The 21,992-nt window shown below is 49.8% G+C and overlaps 1 protein-coding gene across 1 annotated transcript in view; it reads left to right on the plus strand.

Moving 5' to 3' along the window:
* LOC116886622 (cancer/testis antigen 55-like) overlaps positions 1–18,932 on the plus strand; it is a 30,869-nt gene extending 11,937 nt beyond the window's left edge. Inside the window, 1 exon segment of the mRNA XM_032888129.1 lies at positions 18,702–18,932. Coding sequence (XP_032744020.1) covers positions 18,702–18,932 — 231 coding nt within the window.
* Positions 18,933–21,992: the final 3,060 nt, after the last annotated feature.

The raw sequence follows: 21,992 nt of genomic DNA on the forward strand, positions 1-21,992 counted from the left end.
AACCCGAGATCCTATCACTCCCTCATCTTTCTGTCTTTATCCCCCTTCCCACATTGTCATTAGCTCACCTGCAAATATTCCTGTCCTCCTGCACAGCTTTGTCCTTTCCTGTCACCTTACCATATACACCAATCACTTCCCCTCCTGCAGAGAGCATACCAGGCCTCCTGGCCACCCCCAGTTTTGACTGTCCCTGCACACTGGAACTCTTGTTTGTACCCCTCATTTTCAACACTCTTACCTACCCCAGGATAGTGCCTACATCCCCTGGTTCATGGTTCTCTCTGTAGCATACATCTTGCCTTCTGCCCAGACACTTTGCCTTCTTCCCAGACTCCTACCTCCCTGCCTCATCTTGTACAACAATGGAACTCCCTTGGTTTTTGTCTCTTTCATCCCCTTGACTTCCCCTCTTCCAAAGCCCTGTTCTCCTGCTGCCTTGCAAAGCATGTGGCCCTGTGTCCTATACTTTGTCCCCCTCTAAGCCTCCTCCAGTCTCACAACCTTCTCTTCTTAATGGCCCCTGACGACTTTCTTGTCCTTTGCCAACTGATGTCTTTTCTTGCTTTCTGCCCTACTTTCTAAAGCCTCCACTGAATATCTGAACAGTTTTTTCTAGTTTCTAAAACCTCAAGAATTGCTTCTGAAGCTCCCCAAGGACTTCTAGACTTCTCACCTACCTAAACCTCCTCCACTCTCCTGAACATGGTTCTCCTAGATGCAGCATTTCCAGGACTCTGCCATCACTTCCAACCTCCCCGCCATGACAACCACCCACCCTGTCCATCCTGCATTCCCCTCTGTTTCCTACTTTCCCATCTGCCTCCTAATGTGTTCCCCTGTTCCATTCCATATTGTCCTATTCTCTCTTCTAACGAAAGATCCTCTCCATCCTTCTTCTTCCTCAGAGCCTTCTACTCTTAGGAGCATCCATCCCTCATATCTAGTCTGGAACGCTCCTGACATCACCCACGGACCTCTCACCCCAAGACTCCTGTCTTTCTGCCTAGACTTTGTGTCCCTCTACAGCTTCTGGATGTATCAATAGGCATCTTGCCCTCCTCCAGATACCTTGCCCATCCCTGAGCATCTAGCTCATGCTCTGATCCTGAAACCCTCAGACTTATGCTTTGTCTGTCTGTTTTCTTCTTGGCTAACCCGGCCTAGTTTCTCCTCTCCCTGGTTAGTAAACCTCTCTGTAGTATGCATCTTGCCTTTTCTAACAGCCCCCTACAATACTCAAAGTCACTTGGTCTTAGTATCCCCATTCCCGTCATCTCCCTCTCTACTGCAATCCTATCCCCTCTCTTCCAAAGCATGAACCACTTTCTCTAAGACTCTGCAAGCAAAATACCCATGGCTTCCTACTTCCATGTCTTCTCCCAGGCCTCTGCACTACTCTCTGACCTTCTAGTCCCTGAAGCTTCTCAGGTCTCCCTAGATACCCTGTCTTAAAGCCCAGTCTTTTGTCCTCCTTGTACACATCCTGCCCCTCTCAGTAGGTCCATGCCCTTGAACAGTCTTCTAAGTTACAATACAGCTTCCACACTACAGACAATATCTTGTGCTTCCCACAGCCTCTTAAACCTGAAGACATCCATCCTACCACACCAGTGTATGGAGACATACACTGACCCTCGTCATGACCCTCCCTCACTAGTTCCTGAGTTCCTCTGTTCTCCCAGGCATACTCATATCCTCCGTCCTCAATAGTTTTAGCTATCTCCAAGACTTCACCCTCCTTTCTCATCTCCCTATCCAGCTCTGCTTGATATCAATTTCTACTTTACCTCAGCCATCAACCCATGACTCTGGAGACTCCCACTCTTACCCCCAGCTATTTGCTCACTTGCCCCCGAGCCTCTAGTGTTCCATGCAGATGTTGGCCTTTAAGTCAGATACTCTGTCACTAGTCAACTGATCTCTTCCTTTCTGCCCTGAATCTGTTAAGGCTCCACCCAATTCCCCAGGCTTGGAACTGAGACATCCTGGGGCTACTTCTAGAACCCAGAGTCCTAATCTCCCTCAGAACTTCCTGCCCTCCTCACAGCCTTCTCAACTGTCCAAGATTCCTACCTCTGTTCTTACAGCCGGTTTTTTTTCCAGTCTTCTGGACATCTGTCACCACTCCCAACCTCCTACATACACCACGGCATCTAGTTGAATCCTACTGAATCCCCCTTAATTTCTTTTGATACCTCTGTGTCTCCAGCCCTCCTCCCCATGTCCTCCTAATGTGTTTCCCTGAATTCTGCCCCCATCAAGTATTATCCGTCTACCTTCCCTGGGGCCTCATACCCCTCCTCAAGAGCATAGAGGTCCTCATGCCCGCAACTGTCCTGATCTTTCCCAATCTCCTCACCTCCTCATGTCTCAGAACTTCCTGGAGGCCTCCCAACTTCTTACCTTCACCCCTAGCCTCTAGTCCTCTTTCATTGACTTTTCCCCTCTCCATAGCTTCTGAACCTACCAATGGGAATCTTAAGCTCCTCCAGACTTCTGTGCTGACACCCCGAGCCTCTAATTCAGCCTCTAACAATGTAATTTTGCTTCCCAGGCACTTCTCCTCTTCCCTAGTCTGCCCCATTACCTTCACATTGCATCTTAAGGCTTCCCTTGACCTCTTCCCCTCTCTCCTAGACTCCTACCTTCCCCAGATGACCCTTGAACCCCTATTTAGAATACCACCCTCAGCAGAGCCTCTCTGCAGTACTCAGTTCTCCAAACACCATACACACAATCTATATTCTTCTCTATTAGTAAAAACAACCCACTCTTAAAAATCATTACACTTCTCTGTGAGTGGCTCTTTGGCCTATGTGTATATTCAAAGCAGCAAGTGGACTCCTGGTCAGAAGAAAGCATCAGACCCACTGGGACTGTACTTGTCAACTGTTGTGAGATGATGTGTATGCTTCAATTCAAGTTTTCAGCCTGTGGAGAGGGGCAGGCAGTTGTACCAAGTGCTGAGACAGATGTCCAGCCCCAGACTATCTCGTTCTAGCTGAACTTGTGGCCCTGTATTAAAACCCATTTCCTCCAGCGTGCTCCCCACTTTTGGATGACCTTTCTGCCTCCTTCAAGCCAGTCTTCTCTTCCCCCAGATTGACCGGATTCCTCCATCTTCTCTGCCAGCTCCCTGGCACCTCCTGCCTACATTCTTCTCTTCTTATCTCCCACAGTGCCTCCTGCTCACCTCCACATACACCTGCCCTCCTTCCTTAGGTTCCACTCTGTCCCCCTGCCATACCAGCCACTTCCCACCCTGCAGAGAGCCTCTTGGCCTCCAATCTGGCTCCCTGCCTCCTGAGCACTTGTGAGCCCCTTACTACCCCACGCATCCATGCTTTTCCCAAGCCTCCAACCCAGGCCTTGACACTGACATCCTGACTTACACAATAGAGAGATACCTGCCCTCTTCTCTAGCCTAGTCTTCTTTCCCTTACATAGTACCCTAAGCTGCCCTTGATTTCCTTCCCTCGTTACCAGCTTGCTCCCTTCCTCTATCCCCTAATTAGTACCTCCACTATGTCCTCCTTTATGTCCTAATTAGTACCCCACCTACACCAGCTCCTCCTCCTGAACTCTGTGCTTCAATCGTGACTGGAGTAAATTGACTTCTTCCCTGTGGTTAAAAATCCCCCGTGCTCAGAATTTTACAAAATATTTTCCTGTGAATGGATGTTTTGCCTGCATGTGTTCTAAACACCAAATGCCTCTACGCTCTCAGGGGAGGCCAGGAGATGACACTGGATCCCTGGGACTGGCGTCACAGATGGTTGTGAGCCTCCCTGTGGGTCCTTTGAATAAAACCAGTTTCCTGAGAGTAGAAAGTTGTCATACCTTGTCTCCAGCCCGAAACTCCCCCAGTTGATCTGAACGTTTGGCCCTATTCTGCAGTTTTTCCTGTAGCTGGATTCCACCTTTTCATGAGATTTCTGCCCTCTCACCTTCCCTGGGTGAGCTCCTCAACCTGCCAACCAGGGCCTTCTTATAAAACCTCATTCTCCTGCCCACATCCACACCCTTCTTCCTATAGCATCTTGTGCTCACCTCCTCATCCTTCTGCCTTCCTTGCTATCCTTCTTTCTGACTTTCCCACTATGCCATCATCCATCTGAGCCTTCTCCCATCCTTCAGAATGTCCTGTCATCTTCCCAGGCTTCAACTCTCTCCCAGCTGCCGCCCTTTCCTCCTCTCCATGCCAGCGTGGCGTTAATGTCTCGACTTCTGTATCTTCCCAGGAGAACCCAGTCCTGCCTTTTCCTTCTGACTCCTCACCTCCTGCTATAACACCTGACCTTCCTTGCCCTTGTGTCTTGTTCACTTGCTATTCTGCCCTTAGCCTTCTCTTCTCCTCCCTGGCCGCGCTGCCATCTTCTCTGCCTTTCTTCCCTCCTAGGCTTTTAATGTCTCCCTGAACTTCCTACCTTACTCAGCAGTCTTGGATCCTCCCCATGAAAAGAGTTCTGCCCTTACCCTTGGCTTTAGCACTGTCAGTAAACCTCTGACTCTGCCCGTGCTTCCCCTCTGCTGCAGAACTCCCTCCTTTCCTGCAGCCACCCAATGCCTCAGCCTCTCCAATCAATGTAAAGACCTACCCCTCCTTTGGCTGTCTATCATATTCCAGTCCCTACCCCTTTTCTCTCAGCATGCTGACCTCAGCCTCTGGGCTCCCCAAGTGTCCTGTTCATCTGGCCCAGAAACATCCCAAGTGCCCAGACTTTGTCCTGTGCAGCTTCCCTACTAGCCCAGATACCTAGTCATCTGCCTTCAGTCCCCTTCCCAGCAGCCCCTGCTTCCTGCTTCCTCCACAGCCATTTGCTCTTGCCCGTCATCAGCCTGCTCCAAAGCTCATGCTAGGGTTTGCCCTTTTCACCAGCTAGTTATGTGTGCAGTCACCTGACCTCCAGTCTCGTGTTTTGCCTCCCTCTTCCAACCCTCCACTGGATCCTCCAGACTCCACACTCGGATTCCTATACAACTCGGGACCACACCCAATGTCCTGCTCTTCCCAAACCTTCCTGGTCTTCTTCTCATCATTGCCACTTGTCCCATCCCCTACTGTTCCCTTATCATCCTGCTCCCAGCACCCGCATTTCCAATCCTCCAGACTTCTGCCATCACCTCCAGCCTCTTGCCCTTCCTCATGACAGATGTTCAACTTCTGTCCTTCCTCTATTCCTTCCCCTCATCCTCTTGCTCTGCTACTGTGTCTCAGGCCCTTTTCCTTCATGCGTCCAGCCTTCTGCTTTTTTATATTCTCATTTGACACTTCTTTTTGCCCCCTGACATCCTCCTCCCACCTCCTCCAGCCTTCTAGTCTTCTCCAGGTTTGCAGCTCCCATCACCAACCTCCTGAGAGCTTCCTGTGTTGATCCTCTAATGCTGAACAAACTTTGGGGGCCACTTGGAAACTCCCTGGCATCTTCCTGTCATCTTCTTTCCAGACTTTAGAAAATTGCTTCCAAGCCTCAGAACCTGCACAGTTTCCCCTCCTCCCTAGACACATTGTTCCTGAGCCTCCAACCCTTTGAAGTCCTCCCTCGGACCCTTCCACTTTCTCTAACCTGGGCTTCTCCAGCATTCTAAGTCTATCCTTGGCTTCCTGATTAAGGCCTCTGCCATCTCAGCCTCACATTCCCTTTTTTATTGTTCTGTTCCGGACCAGATGCCTCCAGCACTCTCCAGGTGTTTGCAGCTCTCACTGCAGAAAAAGGACATCTTTCCTATTATTAAAAAAGACTGCCTATTCTTTAAAAATATTAAACTGTTCTGTGACTAGCTCTTCAAGTGCCCGTGGTGTAAGTACCCGGTGCACTGCTGGTCTCAGGAGAGGCTAGAAGAGAACACTGGATCCCCTGGGACTGGAGGCTCCAATGCACTTGAGACTCCATGTAGGAGCACTGAACCTTGGACTTCTGGAAGAGTAGACAGCTGTCCTGACTTCAAAGCCACGTTTCCAGCATGAGACTGTCCTCGTCTGTCTGACCTTTGGGCCCTTTTATGCAACCTTCTTTCCTCCAGGTGGCTTCCAACTTTCTAGGAGGCTTCTACTGATGTCTTGGTTCTTTTATCCTCTCATGTTCCCCAACGTTGTCCTCAGCCTCTTGCCAAGCACCAGACCTTCTATCGTGTTGTCTATCACCCTGTTTGTATCCTCACCCTTCTTTCCTTCTGCAGTGACTCATGCTCACCTCCACGTCCTCCTGTTCTCCTTTCTAGCCTCCTTTCTGTCTCTTCTGCTGTGCCACCATCCACCCAAGCCACTCTCTTCCCACTGGCCTCTTTCCTAGCTTCCAGTTCTTCTCTCCCAGTTCCACTTCTGCCCCTGGCTGGGACTGTCCCCTACAGCACTCATCCCCGTCCTTCTTGTCTAGCCCCCTCTGCTGGAAACCTTCTTGGGTCATTTCTAGACAAAAGGTAATTCACCCTACCACATCCCGATCCTAGATTTCCCTAAGACTCCCACATCCATGTAAAACACCTGAGCCTCCCACTCAGTATTTCTCTCTCACCTGTTCCCTGTAAGCAGCTGCCCCATGGCTCTGCTGTCCTGCCCTCCTCTCCAGCATTCTGCCTCCCTAGCCATCTACTTTTCCATTAGCCTCTCTTCTTTCCCCTGGACCCTTGCCTTCCCTTCTCCATGCCTTCCAGTGTCTCAGTTTCCAGTCTTTCCTCTCCAGTCTGTACCTCACGAGTGAATGCTATGTTCTCCTCAGTAACGTGTCCCTCAGACAACCCCAGGCTTTCTCTCTCCAAATTCTCACTTCCCACAAGATCTCCCCCACATCCTCCACAGCTTCTATGGCCCCCCTACCCTCCTCCCTCCAGTCTGGAAATCTACACTCACAGCAGGCCATACTGTCGCCATCTTAGTGTACTCTGATCTCTCTCTAAATCCTGACTTCTGTCCTCTTAGGCACACCCTGAGCCTCTTGTCCTGAGTAATCTTGCCATCCTCCCCCAGATGTTGGCCTTCCTTTAGGCCCCCACACAGAGCCGAATCCTGCAACTCTGGCTCCCCCTCAGCCTCCTGACCAATCTAGACCTGTGACCTTAACCTTCCACCCAGCCATTTGTTTTTGTACTCACTGAACCCCACCATTTCAACCCAGATGTTAGTCTTTACCCAGACTACTGTAGCCACCTGACCTACTTCGTCCTTCCTGCCCTGCCTCCCAAGCCTAAACTGATCCCCAGGCTGATACCCAGAAGTTTAGACACCCTGGGGCTGCTTCTGGAACCCAGTCTCCTACTCTTCCCTTGAACCTCTTTCTGTCCTCACAGATTTCTTAACTGCCCAGATTCCCATCCTTTTACCAGCATCCCAATCTTCAGAATCATGTCATCACTTCCAACCTCCTGATCCTACAAATGACAGAATCATGCAGTATCTGTAATCCCCCCTTTGGTTTCTTGCAATTCCACATATCTCCTGTCCTCCTCCCCCATCCACCTACTAACATGTCCCCCAGGCTTCTGTTTCTCCTCTTCTGATTCTTTCTTTATCACCAACCTTCTGCCTTCCCTTAGCCTCATACCCTCCCCAGGAACATTCACTCATCCCCCAGCTTGCAACGTCCCCTGATAACCCTCCAGTCCACTTACTTCCCTTGACCTTGGGACCTTTTGAGTCTGCTTTATCCCCCCCACCCCCTGGATTCCCTGCCCTTCTGCCCACACTTTTGCATCTTCTTCCTCTTTTGCCCAAACCCAATCCAACCCCATGTCTCACACCTCCATAGGCAACTTCTCTCCTGTCCCCTCTAGGCTTCTTAGGTTCCCACTTAGCATCCCCTGCTCAAGTGACTCCCCATCTCCCCCCTAGATCACTCCTCTGGCTGCCATTCAAAATAATGGCCATGAAACAACTCCTCCAGTCCAGTACTCTGTGTTCCAAGCTTCCCTAGGCATGAACCCCAAGAAAACTCTCCTTTGTTGTGTAAAATCCTCATTCTTCAAAATGGAATTTTCTTTCAGCAGCCACTTTGCCAGTATGCATGATTTTCCAGCGGAGAGTACACATGGTCGCAGGATAGTGTAGAAGACATTACTGGTTGCTCTGGGACTGAAGTTTCACAGTGTTCTGAGCTCCATGTGGATCCTTGAATGAAACTTCAGGTCTGTGGAAAAACAAAGGGTCCTGAGTGCTGGCAAGATGTCCACCCCCTAGATCCTACTCTCTTTTGTCTGGAACTGAGGCCTTATTCTTAAGCTGACGTGTCCACAACAGGCTCCCTTTTTCCATGAACCTCTACCTTCTCTGCTACGTGTCTTTTCCCTGTACTCTTCCCCCTGATTCACTCAGCCTCCAGGCTAATCCTTCTCCCTGTCATTGCTTCCTGCTTACTTGCACACAATCCAGTCCTCCTACCTACGCCCCAGTTTCCTGACAGCTTCTCATCTATGTGAGCCTCCCATTCCCCTGCTGAGAACTTCCTGGTCTCCTCCCAGGCTTCCTGCCCCTAGCAGCTTTTGATACTTTTTCTAGATTCGTACCCTCTGCAGCATGCCTCCTGGGTATCCTTTTCATAAGCCCAGCCTAGTGCGTAATCTTCATGCTTCATGATCGCCTCTGAAACATGAAGCATGCTTTCCCCTAAGACCCCAAACTTACATGTAGAACATGAACCTCACTGGACTGACACATTCCCATCTCCTTGAGCCTCTTCTTTGCTGTAGTCCTGTCCTCCTGATACTGTGAGACACCTCTAAACATAGCCTTCTCTTCTCTTCCTTGACCTTTGTACTCTCTGTCCTGACCACTAGGCTTCTCACCTCCTGTCTTATTGTCCAGTCTTTTGTATTCTCTGTGCTAAGGTCACCTAAGGAGGAAAGGAAGTAGAACTGAAGGCCTGGGTGTGTCCGTCCTTTATTGCCTATGACTCCTTACAGGGAAGGGCTTTGTTTCCAACCTGTTTTCCCTGGTGGCTGTAGGAAGGCTGGTAGAGGGGTTTCTCCCACGGAGTTCCTAGAGGTAAGGGAAGTTCCCCTTGCTTCTCCTCTTGGGGCTTTGCACTATAGGGCTGTGCCTGGCAGAGAGTGTGAGCTACTGTCTAGCTCAGGGGTGGGTGAAAAGCTGGCCATACCCCACATGTCTACACCAGGCTGTCACCCTTTCTCTTCTAGGGGTGGTAATAAGCACCTATGTGAAGTACTGTTGCCACAAACTAGAGAAGGCAGCTCTGCCTGGGGTCAAGAAAGTACAAACGCTTCTGGGAGAAGCAGGGTAGGGCAAATGACTCTCCTCTAGTCCATACAGAAGCCAGATGATGAGGCAGTGAGGCAGTGAGGCTCAGCAGAGTACCTGTTGACAGGGTGTTCAGCCTGTTAGTGTCTATGAGTACTCAATGGCACTGTGGTCCCTCCACCAAAGCCTGATCTTCCTTACAGACTGCTCAGTACCTTGAATCTGATCTCCCACTCCAGGGACCTACGCTCAGCCTAGCCATCCCCTTTTCCTCCTAGCCCCCTCCCCTTCCTATCAAAATACTGTCTTCCTCCAGACTCCAAGGCATTCCCTGAACCTCCTGTTCTCCTGAGACATCATGCTATAATCCTCAGCCTTCTCCACTCCTAGAACTCTGCTCACCTTCATCTCCCCGAGACTTCCTGAGACCAACCTCCTTCCCAAACTATTATTTGTTTGTTACCCCTGAGGAGGCCTCCATTACTTCAAAACCAAATGTTGCCCATCACGCAGCCAGCTACCAAGTCCTTAGGGAAATAACCACCTCTTGACATTTCTAGCCTCCACTGCTGAGGTATCACTGGAGTTTGCTGACCTGGGGAACCAGGATTCCTATATACCCTGTGACTGCTTCTGGTGTCCTAGTCTCCACAGGAACTTCATTTTTCTCCCACCTTTCCCACTTGTCCAAGACCCTTTCTTGAGAATCCTACCCCATGATAGAAGATTTCCAATCTTCCAGACCTCTGCCATCACTTCTAACCTCCTGGCCCCTCCCTGAGACATCTGGCCACCTGTCCCTTCCTGCATTTTTGCTCTTTCATTTCTTACAATCCCTGTCTCCTGCTCCCTCCCCTCCTGATCCCATTAACACTCCTCAACATTCTACCTCTTCCCTATTCCCACCTCTCTAGTCTGCCCCATATCCTCAACATCTTCTGTCTTCCTGGATGCTCCAAGAAACTCAGGACTTTTCAACTTTCTCTGCCTGGCCTATAACCTAGTATCTTCCCAGACTACCTTCAGCAGATTGTGTCCCTTGGGACCTCTTGAAGTTGCTACCCCTCAACCAGAGTCTCCCATCTTCCTGCTCGATTTTGTCCCTCTGCTGCTGCTGCTGCTGATAACACACACACACACACACACACACACAATAGTTACATTATTATTTTCTGGCTATCCTAAATCCTCTTAGATTAGGCGGCCCTCAACTCCAGAGAGATCCACCTGCCTTCTGCTTTCCATTTGCTGGGATTAAATACATACATCAATGCTTGCCTTCTTCCATCAAGGCTTTGTCCCTTGGTACACCCTGAGCCTCCTGTCTCATGAAGTCTCCCCATCCTCCCAGATTCTCCAGCTCTTTTTCCAGTCTCCCCACACGGCCATGACACTTAGATCTCTCCCTTTACCTCACCCTCTGATCCACACTTCCTGAGACTTCTGCATTCATTCCCAGCCATTGCTCCCCCCCTCCCAAGTTCTTGACATCTCAGCACAGGTACTAGCTCCTACCCTACTTACACTATCCTATACCCTTCTGATAAACGCTTTTGTTCTCTCCATCTTCTGAGTTTCAAATGGACCTCCTGGCCTGGTACTCCAGAGTCTTAGGGAACCCTGGACTGCTTCTGTCCTGTGTCCCGCTTCTGCCTGGGAACACGCTTCCTCCTATCAAACCTGTCAGCCACAGAAGACTCCCACCCCATCCACAGGGCTGGTACTTCCAATCACATGACCATCTGGCTCTCTACCCTGTGTATGAGCTCACCAACCCCTCCTGTAATTTCTCTTAGTTTGCAGCAACTCCCACTGTGTGCCCAGGTTTCCCTCCATGCTCCTACTGACTTCCTCTCCATGCTGCTCCTACTGACCTCCTCTCCAGGCTTGTTGTTCTCTTATGCTCCTCCCCTTCTTGTAAGAGACTTAACCTCGGCTACCTTTTCTAGAATGTCCTGAGTCTCTACACTTCAAGAGCTGCTGACCCTAGCATTCTCAGACTCCATCCCCATGACACTGTCCACACCTAGTTTGCCCTGGGGACCACCACCTGGATCTTGATACCCCACCCTGATTCCCCTTAATTTCCTCTCTAAATGTCCTTCCACAGCCGCTAAGACATCCCCTTAAGTGCCTGCTTTCTTCCCCCAGGTAGACTCCTCCATTTCCAGAGCTCACTAGTCCAATACATAAAACAGTTCACCCTTCCCCTGGTCTCTGTCTGTACTCTCCTTTTCCTTACAAAGGACTCCTGCTGAGTCTCCTGACATCCCCTTTGTCTCTTTCCTCACTACTACCCTGCCACCCAACACCATGTCCCTCAGGTCCATCTTCTGTCTGTCCCCATCCCTTTCCAACTCTGCTGTTTCACCTGTACTGCTCACCCTCCAGCCTGGCTTCTTCCATGCACCTTCCGCTCTGTCCCTGAGCCCTGCTCTCCTCCCAACCTTTAGCCTCTTCACTCTGCTCATACCACTATCCCTCTTTGTGTGTTCCTTCTCCCTTTCTTCACATGTCCTCCTGAGTTCTCTCTCCAGTGACCCCCCAACCCCCAGCACCCTCACCATCCCCCAGCCCCCTTTCAGTATACTCAGGTGCTCTGCAACCCATAGCTCCACACTCACCACAGAGAGGGTTCATTTTGTTTGGTCACCTCGGATCTGTCCTTCTGAGAGACATCTGAGTCTTCCTATGACCTTTTGTGGCCTTTGGCCTCCTCTTCATCCTGCAATGTTTGCTCCCAAGTCTTCTCTGCCCTGTTCCCTCACCTTCCTCCCATCCTACTCCCTATCACATCACTTCTTTCCCTTACACTGAGTCTCCGACCCTTCCCTCAGTCTCTACAAACCTTGAGTCCTCATTTCAGGTGGCCCTATCCCCAGCCTCACCCCAACGCCTCTTTCTTCACCTGAGTCCTGTCACTCCATTCTCCTCCCTGAAGTTTTGCCCACACACCAGCCTCCTGTCCCCTGCCCAATTCCTAGTGCCCCTTGAGTCCTTCCTCTCTATTTCCCAGTGTCCTCAGTTCTCCCAAGGCCTCTCCTCCCTGACTTTCACCCCCATCCTGAGTAATTCTTCCTCCTCAGATTTTCACCTCTCTTGTCCTTTTTCACCTCAGACTCTTTCACTCCCATTTGTTCCCTGTAGCTGTACTTCATCCCAGCCCTTTAGCTAGCCTCCCTTTTGCCCCAACTCGTAGGCTCCTAGATACCACCTCTACAGCTTCTGGTCTGCTTCCTCCCTTGACCCCTTCCTTCTACTACACTGCTTCTGTGCCTCCTGAGTAGTTTTCCGCTCTGCTCCTCATCACCCCACCCTCCAGAACCTGTCCCTGCAACTCTTCCTCCTCCAAGTCTCCTGTCTCAACCTAATGCTGTCTTCTACACAGTCCCTCTCAAGCCCGCCCTCTGTTTTTTCTTCTTCCATTTTCTATGAGTATCTTGTAATCCTCCTCATCCCCTGGACGCCTCCTTTTAGTCTCCTGCTACACTATATACCTTAGACTGTGTTTCATCTCCCAGCTTCTTCCTCAGCCTGCTGGCACATTATGTTCCTCCAGATCAGCCTCCTCAACCTTCTTTCCCTTTCTGTGCTTTGAACCCTGCTCCTCAGCCCTCCCTGCTCCTCCTCCCACCCATCCTATCCTCTCAACCACCTGCTCAGCATGGGGCCTGTCTCCCAAACTTCTGTATTTCCTCTTCTGTTACATCTCTCAGATAGCCTCCTCTCCCAAAGTCCTTCCATTCTACCACCTTACTTCTTGGAGCCATCTGCCTACTCCAACATCTAACTTACTGACTTGTTTGTTCACATCTCCTGACTTTCACCTGCTTTTCCCCAGTCATCCTGAACAGCCCATTGCCCCCCTGCCGAGTCTCCAACCATCACCCAGGCCCTGCCCCACCACCCATGGTTTGTGCCCATCCAGAACCTCCTAAGCTCTCCCTAGGCTCTCCCCCACCAGCCTCTTGCTGCATCCTTCTAGGTCTGGGTGTTTCTCAGCCTCCTCATGTGTCCCAGAGCTCCTGCCACCGCCCATCCTAGGGAGAGCCCCTCCTCCTCCTCCCCAGCACCTTAGCCTCCTGCCTCCCTCGGTAGCTTGCTTTCTTCTGGTCTTCTGACACCCCTCAATGTTCCACTCCAGCCTTCCTACCTGCTTCCGTAGAATCCTAGAATTTCCCTCGTAGCACACCTCCTCGATCCTTATTCATCTGGTACCTAGCTCCCAGTCGTCACTTTCACCATGTCTTTGAGCACCTGGCCTTTGGCCTTTGAGCTTCCTAGCCTACAAGTGCACATCTGAGCTCCTTTAGTATCTTACCCTCCTCTCTGTCCGTGCTGTTGTCAACTCCCAGAATGTCTGCCCTCCCCTCAGAAGTCTCCTCTCCTCCATCCTCTTTCCTTTCTCTGGATGCAAACCACCCTGTCCTCCTCTGTTGCCTCCCATCTTGCTCCCCAGCGTTCTGCTTCCCACCCCCAGATTTCTTGCCTCCTCAAGCCTTCCTCCCCCCAATCTTCCCCTAACCTCCCATCTTCCTTTAGCCATCCATTTTCTTTCTGCCTTCCTCCTGAGGAGCCTGCTGCCCTCCCCTCTGCCTTCTAAGTCAAACAGACCCTCCTTTGGCTTTGATGGCCTCTGGCCATAGTCCACCTTTCTACTCTGTCCCTGCCCCCTCTCCAGCCTTCTGCTCCCTTGAAACTCCTCCCCTTACTCCTGCCTCCTCAGACTCAGATCCCACTCCTGCAGGACTCCCTAGCCTCAGGCTCACTGCCTCAGCCTTCTGCCCTTCCCCCCATGGCTCCTGCTTTCCTCAGTGTACTTATACCCTCCCACAGTGCCATTACTTTTCCAGAACCTCCTTCCCTCCTCACCCTCCATTTGCCCTTCTCCTGCTGTCCTCAGGATCCAAATAACTCATCTGCTCAGTCGTCTTCCTCTCCTACAGAACCTCCTTCTTCTCACATCCTTCTGGTGTTTTGCCCTCCTCACGTATGTGCCCTTCTCCTCAGCCTTTCATTCTCCCAGGCCTTTGGTCACCTCTCCTCTGCCACCTCTCCACAGATGCTTCCCTGTTTCCTGTTGTCTCTCTAGCCCGCCTCAGTTTCATGCCTCTTTCCTCTGTCCTCCAGCCCTATTACTCAGACCCCAACTCAGTCCTCCATGACACTCTGCCTGTCTCTTCAGCCCACTGCCCTCACAAGCCTCAGGCCATTCCCCTTCCAGATCAGCTCCGGTGTTATGACTCCATCCCTTGGGCCTCCAGCCCTTGGGCCTCTTTTAGCTCCTCCCTTCCTCAGTGTCTCCCACTCTCCTGAGGCCTGTTGTTTACCTCCCAAACCTGCACCCTCTCTCAGCCCCCTTGAACCTCCTGCCTTCCTCCCAGCTTACCTTTTTCAGTGTTCTGACTTCCCTCCCAGAATACCACATTCCCAGGACAGCATGGCTCTCAGTCCTAGCTTTCTGCTCTCCCTAGAGTAGTACCCCTGGTTCTGCCGGCCTCCTCCCAGCCCTTAGAGCTTTCCGCAAGACCCATGAGCTCATGCTCTGTGAGAGGATTCATACTCTCTTCTGATCCTCTGTCCCGGCTGAGGTTCCCATACTTCTCAGCATCCTGCACTCCGGCCCTGGGCCTCATTAACCTTCTTCTGGGATGCTGGGCTTCCTCTAAACCTGTCCTCCTTCAGCTACCCCCTCTCATCCCAGACTTCCCCCTGAGTCTGCAGCCTCCGCCTCTCTCAGCCTCCCACCACTTCCCATGATCATTCTGCCTGCTTCACAGTATAATCCCTTTCCTCAAGGCTCCTGCCTCGGGACTCTTTCAGCACCCAAGATGCTCCAGACTGGTCCTCTCATCCCACCATGCCTGCAGCCTGCTGCCTCTCAGTAACCCAGAGATTTCCCTTGAGCTTTCTGGCCTTTCTTTTCTTCAAATGCCTTCCTCTGCAGCCTTTACCCGCCCACCCCACCTAGCATCTCTATTGTATCTCCAAGAAGCTCTTGGGCATCTCTTCAGGTTTTTGTCTTTTTCCTGAGATCGCTATCTCCCATGGGGTCTATAGTTACCCTGAGCCTCCTGCCCTGCTCCTCATGTTTCTACCCTCCTAGAAACATCTCCTGACTCCCTTCTGTCTCCCACAATGCATTTGTGCATCATCCCTTCCTGGATGGCTTCCTGCACTTCTCACAAGTTTTTGCTCCCTTCCTTCCCAGTCTGTTGCCTTACTTTCCCTGCTGAGAGGACTCTTTACAGCCTTCCCAGTCTGACCCTCCTCTGGGCTCCTCCTCCCCACTGAGCCTCCTCCTGTCCTTACTATTGCCTGCCACCTCAGCCTGCAGCCCCTAGAGCTCCTGACTAGGTACTCTAGAATGGGGCTCTGAGAAACAGAGAGCCAAGGCAAGGAGAGGAAAGCAGGTCTGCACAGTTCCAGCCTCTGGTGGGTGCTTTATCTTTTCAGCCATGCCTAGCAAGCTGTCTGCCAAAAGGCACTGAGGGCTTTACCACTTACTACTGCAGAGAGGACTCGGCTACACACAGTGGCCTGCAGACACTGGTTCCACTTCCCCTTACTCGTGAGGTTCAACTTGCATTCAACATCTTGACTCCAGTCCTTTGTAGACTGACTTTGATGTTTTTCTCTGGTGTTTTTTACCCAACTGGAGCCTTCTGAGCCTGGCTCCACTGTGCCCATTTCAGCGTGTGTGAATAATCGTGTGCGTTTGTGTGTGTGTGTGTGTGTGTGTGTGTATAGAGATCAGAGGGTGGCTGTCCTGTCAAGGGTGATCTGGAAGGAGGTTCTGAAGGAGAGGAGGTTCTCTGCTCATCTCTGGATTGCCCTCTTGGCTTGGAGCTTGCTGTCCCATGTCCTACCTACTATCCCAATCAGGGTATGGTATGGCACCCAGAAGAAACAGGAGGCAGACAGGCAGTGTTTGGTGTACAGATGTTCTTTTACCTTTGGGAGATAACATGTGACAATTTCGAAAACCCTATCTCTGACCGGACGGCGCTGGCCACGTCGAGAGTCCAACACACATGGAAACGTAAGGTCATCCAGGCTAAGTCTTCTGAACTTGAAGCTCACTACTGACTGCCATACAGCCTGCAAATACAGTGCACCATGACATCATACAGCCTGCAAATAAAGGGCACCATGACATCATATTGAGCAAGAATTGAGGGGTACTATGGACACATAGCTTAGGCACCATGACTAAGGAAATCGCATGTAAGGCAAGATGGAAGAAAAGTGTTTGTGATTTAAAGCAGGAAGTCATAGATTAATCAGGGCTAGAATATGACATGAGCTTAAGTTGAGTCTTAGCTCTGCTCTCTCTCTTGGGATTATTTATTTTCCTGGGGCTAAAGTCTGCCTTATTTCAGTTCGATTTACAGCCTGTCTGAGCATGGGCGGGGGAGTTTCTTGTGTCTAGAGGAAGGGGCCTTTAGGCTTGTACTCATTTCTTCCTGTAGTCCATGATCCTTCCTAACTTGGAAAACAGGGATTTAGAAGTTCTTTCCTACCCAACGACTTCCACCCATCACACACATTTGTATATGCACACACATGTATCTTAAACATACGTATGGACTACTAGTGAAACTTGGAGAAGCCATTAGTCTGCCTTATGGTGAGCAGCAGAGGCCATGGTATTACCATTCAGTTTGTGCCCTTTGGGTGAGACAAACTGAGATCTTTATCTGACTCTGGTGGGCAGTTTGGGCCTCTGTCCCTGGGGCTGGCTGGTGCATGCTGGAATGGAATGAATAGACCTTGAGATACCAGTGCCAGAGAAGTTGGAGGATGGGTTAGGTAACAAAATATCCCTTGGGCCATTCTTGGGCATTGAGAGATCGCTTCTGTTAGCCTAGATAGGGTCTCCTGGACAGGCTGTCCTCTGCTTATCTGGATGACATTTCCCATGTGATGCAGGGATGGGCTCTGAGCTGTAGAACAGAGAAACAGGGCCATGCCATGGGTCTCGGCAGCCGGATCTCCTCAACCTTCCAGTGACATTGCACCCTATAAACCACAATGCCATTCCTCCACTGGTGTCCACACCACACAACAGCTGCCCAGGAGCTCTTGGTCACAGCATAGAGGTGGGGGATTGGTTCTGGAGGCTGGACATTTTAGGAAATCCTGAACCTTCCCCTATTTAAATCACCCATCTTTCAACCACCTATGGAATGCAGATGTCCAGCTCCCTATCTCATGGCCTCTTCTTTCTTTCCCTAGGCCCCTTGTGGCTTCCACTTCTCCCATCAATGTCCCACGTTGGTTGGAGAACTGTGGGAGGATGAGGAATGCCGTCCAAGACAGGCTGGGCTCTCTCTCTGTAACAAGTGGGAGAGACAGGAGAGCATCTCACTCACACTTGCTGGGAGATATCAGTGTCTGCTGTGGAGCAGGAGACCTGAGCCACCTCATTTCTCTGGGCTCACCAGAAGGCCCCTCCTCCTTCTAGGCGGGCTCTTCACTCAGCTGCTACCTGGCTACTACAGCAAAAGTGGCACCTCTAGGATCCGATTTGAAATGTCTGTAGACCAATGTCTGAAAAAGAAGAGGGCTTGAGTTGGCCTCCTGTGTGCTCCCCTTCTCTGTCCTATTCTGAGAGCAGCTGCCTGCTTGGGTCCTTCCGTTTCCAGATCCTGTGGCCCACAGTAGCCATGCAGTCATGGTTGTAGATGGGCTTGTGTCTCTAATACTCAGTACTTCAGGAGCCTGCAGTTGTGGCATGAAGCTGTTTGGGAAGAGAGATGGAACCAACTATTTCCTGTTCTTCCCTGTCTCAGGAATGCCTTTTTAGCTGCGTATGTGGCTGGGGTCTCCTGTCTCATCCCAGCGGTGCTGGAATCTGGGAAGGACCTGCACAGCTGCAGAGAATCCTTGGGCGTCCCATGAAGAAGGGACAAGGCCTGCAGATTGGTTTAAAAGAACTGTTTATTTTAACTGCTCACCTGACTTGGATGGATGGATAAATCTTTGCTGTCTAGGGCCTTCCCAGTTCACTGGCCCAACCCTGCCCCTGTCAGGTTCAGGTGACATCTCATGAGTCCTCTGCAACAAAAGGATAGGATGCCTGGAAGGTGGGTGGGTGGGCCTCCCTGTCTGGGTGCTGGTGATGAGCTGACCCTCCAAGAAACCATGCCCCCATTACCCTATCAAGGAATCACACTACCAGATTGTGAAGAGCCCTGCCTACCTTTTTTTTTTTCCCAGCTTGGCCTGGGTGGCATGTGTGCCGGCTCTGTTGCGCTTTATTCCCACAGACCAGATGCCATGACCTCACTGCCATCTGCCCCCATCCCAACCTGTGGTCGTGCTGCCTGGCCTTCCAGGCTCAGGGGCCTGGTCAAAATCAGAGTCCTGTGGTAGCATCCCTTCTTTGGGCTCTCGGCTTTCTGCCACATGGGGAGGCAACAGGTTTGGCAGACTCTGGTGATTCTCTGGATGCAGAGGGAAAGGACTGGGCTGTAGAGGTGCAGTGTGGGATGCGGTTCTTTAGGGCCCTCGCAGAGACTCTGGAAATGGAGGGCCCCGGCCAAACGCCTCGTGCCGCCTGCGCACCACAGTCTCGAGGCACTGTGTGTGTGGCCCGCCATGTCTCTGCGTGGCAGGGAGTACAGCATGGAAGGCATGGATGGCCCTCTCCACCGCCGCGGCTGAGAGCGATGCTCACCTCGAGATCCGCACCTGCAGGCGTGACGTTGAGCACTTCATGGAGGCCACCATGTAGATGTAGGGGAAGTTCACGCGCAGGCGCCAGGCCAGGTCTTAGTAGGTGTGAGCAGCGTGCGTGAGCCCCTTGCAGAAGGCGCTGTAGGAGCCGCAGTGTCTGGCTCTGAAAAGGCCGCGCTGCTGCCGCCACAATTGAGAGAGCCAGCGCAGTCCTGCTGCCGACCTGCTGCAGTATCAGCTCGAGTCAGTCACAAAGCGCCAGCCTATGTCTTCCAGAGATGTGCCCTCACGGCTCCAGGGGTCTGAGAACTCCACTGCTCCACCTCAATACCGCCTCCTCCGATTTGTCCCCTCGTCAGCACCATAAGGGATCGCAAATGGCGTCAGATCTCTGCAGCTGTTTGGCTCCGGCCTTGTGGCAGCTGTGCTTTGGGAAAGAGAGACCAGCACCCCCATCCTCTGCTGAGTGCCGCAAACAGACAAGTCTCAAAAGGTCTTTAAAGGGCTAAATCCATTTGAGACTCAGTGGCTTTGAAGCTGCTTTAAGATTTGGAGGTCATATTTTCAAAAGGTGAGCAGTCAGACCCTCTTGTGCATCTCCAGTGAGGTCATGGCCTTGGAGCTTTTGGTTTAAGGGTCCCACCTCAAAGGTTGTATAAAGAACTTGCTCTCTGAGGAGGTTGTGGCCCTGGAGCTATTGGGTTTTGAGGCCCTGAGTCTTGGTTTCTCATGTTAAGTGTCTCTGGGGCCCGAGGCTGTCCCACTGCCCATCAGTGCTGCTCACCCAATGCTTACGCATTGTTATCAGAGTTAATCTCACTGCCTTCCCTAGCTTCTCAGGGCCTAGGCCCAAGATTTATTTAAGCGTTGTTGCTCTTGTGAATCCTCTAGGATAATGGAGTGTTGGTAGTACTGGCCATTTTTATGACATTGTACAGATTATATCAGAAATCCTGGTTTTATGGATAGCTTGCCCTTCTTACATTCTCTTTGAAATGTGTTTTACCTACTGGTTCTTTCATGAATTCCATTGGTGTACCTTTATGGTACTATCAATTTTTTTTGGTTCTTTTTTTGAATGGGGACTGGACCTTGTGTGCGCTTCCTAGGTGGGCTCTGTGACTAAATCCTGGCCCCTATCAAGATATTTTTTTATGCAGGTATTTTCTAGTTTATTCATTGGAGCTGTGTATTTCCTTGTTGGTGAATTACAACATAGTCTCTGGATTTCTAAGAATGTTTTTTAATCTGTTTTATCCTGGTTGCTAAACACAGTTGCCTTGAATTTACATCTAACCTTGTTTGTGAGCCCCTACACTAGTCTGCTGGAAATGGCCTCATGCTTTTCATCTACTTGTATGTTTTATAAACAAGTTAATTCCAACACAGTGAGAGCCTATGTATTTTTAAAACAATGAATCCTGTGTTTCATTAGTTATAAGTTAAGCAGTCACCTGGTGCCATTTAAGTTTTTACAGGAGGAGGTTTACCATGCCTGTTTACGTCATTTTTTGTTCTATGATTTGCACTCGTGGCTTTACAGGAACCAGAATATTCATACACTGGATAATAGTTCTGCTTTTGGTTGAAATTTTTTTTTGGTTGTTTTTTCTTTTCAGGAAACTGAAAATTGTTAAGAGATGATACAACATACATTCATTAACATCTTTTCAAATTGAGGGAGAATTTTCAACAGGATCCACTCTTTAAATGTCAAAGAATAATGTCATTCTGATTTAAAAAATAGAGTGAGGAAAAGTAGGACAAGTGGAACAGACTATCTTCCTTTAAAGGTTTATATGTTTTTTTTTTTGTTGTTGTTGTTGTTACTATTATTATTTTGGCTTTTTGAGACAGGGTTTCTCCATAGCTCTTTGTATGTATGACCAGTCTGGCTTGGCTTAACAGATTCATGTTTCGGCCTCTTGATGTACTGGAACAAAGGTGTTCTGCGGAGACACAGATGGTTTTAATTTCTATTTCTGTGTATGTATCGCTCATGTGGGTTATTGTGCCCGTGTGTGTCTGGTGCAGAGGGGGCACACTGAGGAGAACCGAATGTCAGTTCGTAGAACTGGAGTTTCAGGTGGTTTGGTTACTGGTGGGAATTTGGGGCCAAGCTGAGGTCTCATGAGGATCAGTAAGCATAACTGCTGACCGTATCTTCAGCCTCTTATGTGCTTTAAAATAATGTTTGAGGAGTTGAAACCTCTAAATAATAAGTGCCATCTAACATGTGTATCGGCTTCTGCAGCTGAGACATTTAAAAATAAAATGAATGTAAAAGAAAGTTGACAGGCCTGAAAGAGGAGAGATTTCTTTTACCACTGGTCATAATTTAAAATGTCAATGTCAGAGTGTGTGAGAGACATTAATATGTATATTGTAATTGTTTGCATTACATGTATTCCATAGTAGTATGGATAAATCACAATGAAATTCTAAAAGTTTTCATGCAGTCTACAAAGATAGGAATAAAATAGGAATGAATAAACAGAATTGAAACAATGTGTTAATATGTCCTGCTCAAATCTATCAGTATTCATGTTAATTTTGTTCTTGAGACGGTCTCCTCTGTGGTTCTGGCTGCAAGGGATTCTCTATATAGACCACACTGTTATAAGGCCTGAAAATCGCACTTGCCTCTGCCTCCTGAGTGCTGGGATAAAAGGCATACACCATCATCCCAACGTTCTTTAATTTGGTGGTCTGTCAATTCATTAGAGCAGACGTTAGGGGTTGGGTTTTTAGCTCAGTGGTTTGCACTAGGAAGCGTAGGGCCTGAGTTCGGTTTCAGCTCAAAAAAAAAAAAAAAAGACGGACATTGTCAGATGGGTTAAACTCACTTCAAAATTTAATATTTGTGTGTTAGCTCATCTGGAACAATTAGGCGAAGTAAAATAAAAACAAAATGTAGTTGTTCAAAACAAACAAGGGAGGGAGCAGAAGGAAGGAGATAACATTTGGGGCGTAAAAACATAAAATATCAATAAAAATATAATATTCTGTGGTCAATCGTACAAATGGATAATAATAAAATGTCTTATTACAAATAAAAAAAAACAAGACTACATGTTTGGAGCAGATGTGCAACAGTCTTCAGCAATACGTAACTAGT

Source organism: Rattus rattus, chromosome 17 (assembly GCF_011064425.1).
Source record: "Rattus rattus isolate New Zealand chromosome 17, Rrattus_CSIRO_v1, whole genome shotgun sequence".
Classification (NCBI taxonomy): Eukaryota; Metazoa; Chordata; class Mammalia; order Rodentia; family Muridae; genus Rattus; species Rattus rattus.